This window comes from Saprolegnia diclina (genome assembly GCF_000281045.1).
Source record: "Saprolegnia diclina VS20 unplaced genomic scaffold supercont1.60, whole genome shotgun sequence".
In the NCBI taxonomy this organism is placed as follows: Eukaryota; Oomycota; class Saprolegniomycetes; order Saprolegniales; family Saprolegniaceae; genus Saprolegnia; species Saprolegnia diclina.
Window position 1 is genome coordinate 40850 of NW_008246127.1, and position 4075 is coordinate 44924.

At 49.6% G+C, this 4075-nt stretch overlaps 1 protein-coding gene across 1 annotated transcript; it reads right to left on the reverse strand.

Annotated features, from left to right (window-relative positions):
• Nucleotides 1-1425: 1425 nt before the first annotated feature.
• On the reverse strand, nucleotides 1426-1630 carry SDRG_13422 (hypothetical protein; the record flags this gene model as incomplete). Its single annotated transcript, XM_008619511.1, has 2 exons — nucleotides 1426-1518; nucleotides 1574-1630. The coding sequence occupies 2 exons, from the start codon at nucleotides 1628-1630 to the stop codon at nucleotides 1426-1428; spliced, it is 150 nt and encodes a 49-aa protein (XP_008617733.1).
• Nucleotides 1631-4075: the final 2445 nt, after the last annotated feature.

Below are 4075 nucleotides of genomic sequence, written 5' to 3' on the forward strand. Positions count from 1 at the left end.
AATAATAATAATAATAATCTATCATGTACTCTGGAGTTCCACCGGGTAGCGACCGCGAGCAAATGATGGCATCAACATGTGAGGCATTGGCGCATTGTTTATCGCGTCAATGTCGTCGTCACCGAAGACATCGTCAGCTTTATTCAACGTTAGCGTCAGCTCGTTATCCGCGACTACTTTATTCGCGTAGTCCTCGCCCATGTAGACGTCGTCCAAGTCGTCGTTCTCAGCGTTGTCGTCGGCGCACGAAGCGATTTCGAGCTCAGGCTTATCGTTGCTTGCTGGGGTGCGGCGAGGCAGCGTACAGCTAAAGGGGCAACATCGCTCAGAATTGGATTCTGAGCCAAAATCACGTCCCCTCTCCGGGTCCGGCTCCAGATCGGATACGACATGTTGGTGCCGTTTGGCAGTACGCTTCCCGGGTTAACGTGTGTCGACGTGGTGACAGCGCGTGCGTAGGATGAGTTCGCGATGGTGGCAATCGACGCGACGCTGGCAGCAACAATTGCTCCTCGCTTTTGCGGTGCCTTGGGCTTTGCTTTTGGCGTCACAGGAGGCTTCGTAACCTACGAAAATTGCCGGCGGCTTGAGCGGCATTGAGTGACACGTCAACTCGAGTTGTTAAAGCGGCTCCCACACTTTGGGCGGCACTTTTAACTTACGCCCACAGTACCTCATTCAGGCGAGGCTGTTCGCGCACCTTGGTATTGGGGATTGCGAGAAGGCTTGCGCTGGTATGCTTAAGAGTTCCGAAGCTGTCGATGAAGTGGTTTCTTTCTCTCCTCCAACGCTCGCGTCCTAGCATTTCGCGCTCCTGACGCTTGTTGGCCTTTCTCGTCGTGATTCGCTACAGAGATAATGGGGCACCACAAATAGCGACAGTTTCTAGTGAAAAAGAAAGCAGCGTGTCAGCCAATCGTACCCGCGCAACGTTTATTCGATTTTAAAAAACTTCAGCAATACTACTAAAGCTCTTGCACTCAACCTACCACCACTCTTGACGAATCTAAGCGACAATTTCTCGACACATCATACGGCCAAATCACAGCGTACGTTTATAGAACGTATTGCGAATTCGCAAAACCTCGATTGCATTTTCATTTATGCTTCTTGTTACAAGGATTGCAAAATCTTTTTTGGTTTCCCCATGTACGCAGAATTCAGGATTATTGGGACAGCACATAGATGGTCCTGCGCGTTTTTATACGCCTCATGACGTCGCCAACAGCGGCTCCTTATTAGCGTGAAACGTAGCAAGCGCTTAGTGAGGGCACTCGTCGTGGAGATATGCAATCAACGCGAGGGTGTTTGGCACCCAACGTCAAGATTGATCTTGGGCGACGGGCACCCAACGTTAGAATTGCCGTAGGTCTCGGCCATGCGTGCAACCGGTACAGTGTTGTGAATCGTCTTCCTGTCAAGGCTCTAGACATCGTTGCCGCCGAGCTGCAGCGCTAGCGGGGGGTCAATGTCGTCATGACCGAGAAAGTAGTCCAGGTTGTCCTTCTGGAGCAGATGCTACGGCGGTACAGGCATGGCGTCGTGGGCGCACGCAAGTTTCATGCGTCGGTACCGTCTGATCGACGACTATCTCGGTGTACAAGAGCGTCTTGCGTGTGATCTGGCGCATTATGAAGCGGTAGTCCAGTCCTTCTAGCACGATAAGATGAGGCAAGTACGCTAGGCATAGGGTATCCGCGGGTCGCACCATGGGGGCCACAGAGAGCCGCGTCGGAGCATAGATCGATGCCATTCGTCTCAAGAGCATGAAATGCACGTGTTCCGGACAAAACAATCGCACTCTAACGTTCCTCGCCGCTACTGAATCTAGGCTGACTGGAGCGATATCTTCTCCATGTCGCACTGACGGGTTTGCTGCGCACTTGGACGCCGTAAGTACTGAATGTGCGCTAGCTCTCTGCTAATAACACCACTTGACGATTGAGTCTGCTTCACCTCCGGTCGTTCCGTGAAAAAGGGCGTGCATCGAAGGAGAGTGTACATAGAGCTTTTCATTACCGAGAATAGGATTCCCGCGTATATTCATTGGTCGCTCTGGCTTACTCGGTTCTGTGCAATTAATGTTCTAAATGCTGTGTTACAAAATTGTCTGTTTACGCGTGACAGACCTCGCCTACACGACTAGCAGGATAAATGATCGCTTCTCGAGGCCGTTCAGAGGACATAGCATGGCATTTTCATTTTTGCATCGGCCGCCGCTGTGCAATACTACACTTATATTGTTGCTTGACAGCTTTTTCGAACACAAGAAATCGACCGAGTCACTAACTTCGGTTGGCTTGCTCTAACTAGAGCAGCAAGCAACTTAAGGCGATAACTGAACAAGCAATTCTGACATACTATTAGATACTGGATAAATGGAACTTGCTATCCTAGCGTGTGTTTGCTCTCAGCCTTGCGCCTTGAGCTTTCCCGAATCTTTATGGTTTAAGAAATCGTGTTAGGAGAAGTTTGCTGAACGATGCCTTAAAGTAATGATAGCTCTTCCGTATCTTTAATATCACTTGTATTCGGTAATCCCGTCCGAACCGCCCTCAACTACTGACTCCTGTGTATTAGAGTGTAGTTCGTTCGTCGCTCTCTAATGGAATTCTGCCATCAGCCGTACATGCGTTGAATACAATTAAATGGTCTCTGAGCTATGAAAATGTAGAAGTTGCTTTCAGATGCATACGCTTGTTTGGCTAAATGATGTCAGCTGTCAAGCGTTCGCTAATAAATATGTCATGTTACAATGTGTTCGCCGTGCGTCTATCGAAGGCATTCTTAGTTAGGGTTTAATTGGCCGCTAAGCGGTTCCAGTAGCGAAGCGAAACCTTCCACGTGTTACGCATGTAGCGCACTTTACTGTCTTAAGATGAGGCGTTGTGAAACGCTGTAATCTACGTGCTCTGTTAAACGAAGGTTAACAAGATCTCCGCAGAGACTACGAGGCATCGCTTCCAAGTGATGGTGACCCTCGACAACTTGTCCCTTGTGCTCAATGCGACATTGATAATCTGTCGTGCTCACACGGCGGCCTACATATTTTTATCGCGGAGGACATTTTAGATCCTATGCGCAACCATGTTCTCGAGATTGAGCTATTGTACGATTGCTTTTCTACGCACGCGAATATAGGGAGGGCTCTTCTCATGGTGCGCGCTTCGCGAGATCAATGCATTGATGCCACAATACTGACCGATGCGCAAGCTGGTAAGGTTGTTTCCATACCTTGCATCTGGATTATTAACAACGGTCGGCGCAACGCACTGCCATTGCAGCTTAAGCGTTTACAGCTCTCAATTTGTCCCGCATTAGTAATGACGATCAACAAGTCCCAATGTCCGACGGTCCTCTGCGTTTGTGTTTAGTTTCCGGAACTTGGTTTTGCTCCTATGAACTTCATCTCGCTCGGAGGTAGATAGCTCGTACAAAAATTGTATGTATTTTGAAGTTTTCATCACTCTGATTTGCTGAAAGGTTTACGACAGATGCCCAGGCGAGGCAGTGTCGTGTCGTCCTCCCTCTCTCTGGAGACCATGGTCTGCTGGACTGCACGCCTACTTGATTCATGCGAGATCTCAGGGACTCGCGTTGTACTTCCAGAACACGAAGACATCTTTACGATGGCTGATGAGGAAGGACTCTTCTTTGTATGTCTGCATTTCTGGATTGACGACCTTATAGACGCCCTGGGTCGCTTCGTTGCGATGTGCCAAAAGTGCATCCTTAAGCTTAAGTCCAATAAGTGTACGCTCTACTGACGGTGATCAAGTGCTTCGTTCGCTTGATCAGCAGTCAGGGCGTTCGTCATAATTCGCAGCGTATCACGTTGCCATTGACCCAAGCAACGGCGGGCAGCTTCAACGGTTTGTCTGCACGACCAACTGGATGTCGATTGCGTCTCGGGTTCTGCGATTACGGCAATACCGCCTCAACAGCGGCTGGAGTACGTTCCCGCGGGCAAGCCAACGCTCTAAAAGCGCGTAGATACGTCTGTTGTAGTTGAGCTCTCGAGAAGGCGGCATTGGACGCGGCCAAATTAGCTTTGACCAATGCAGCTCAGCTGGCG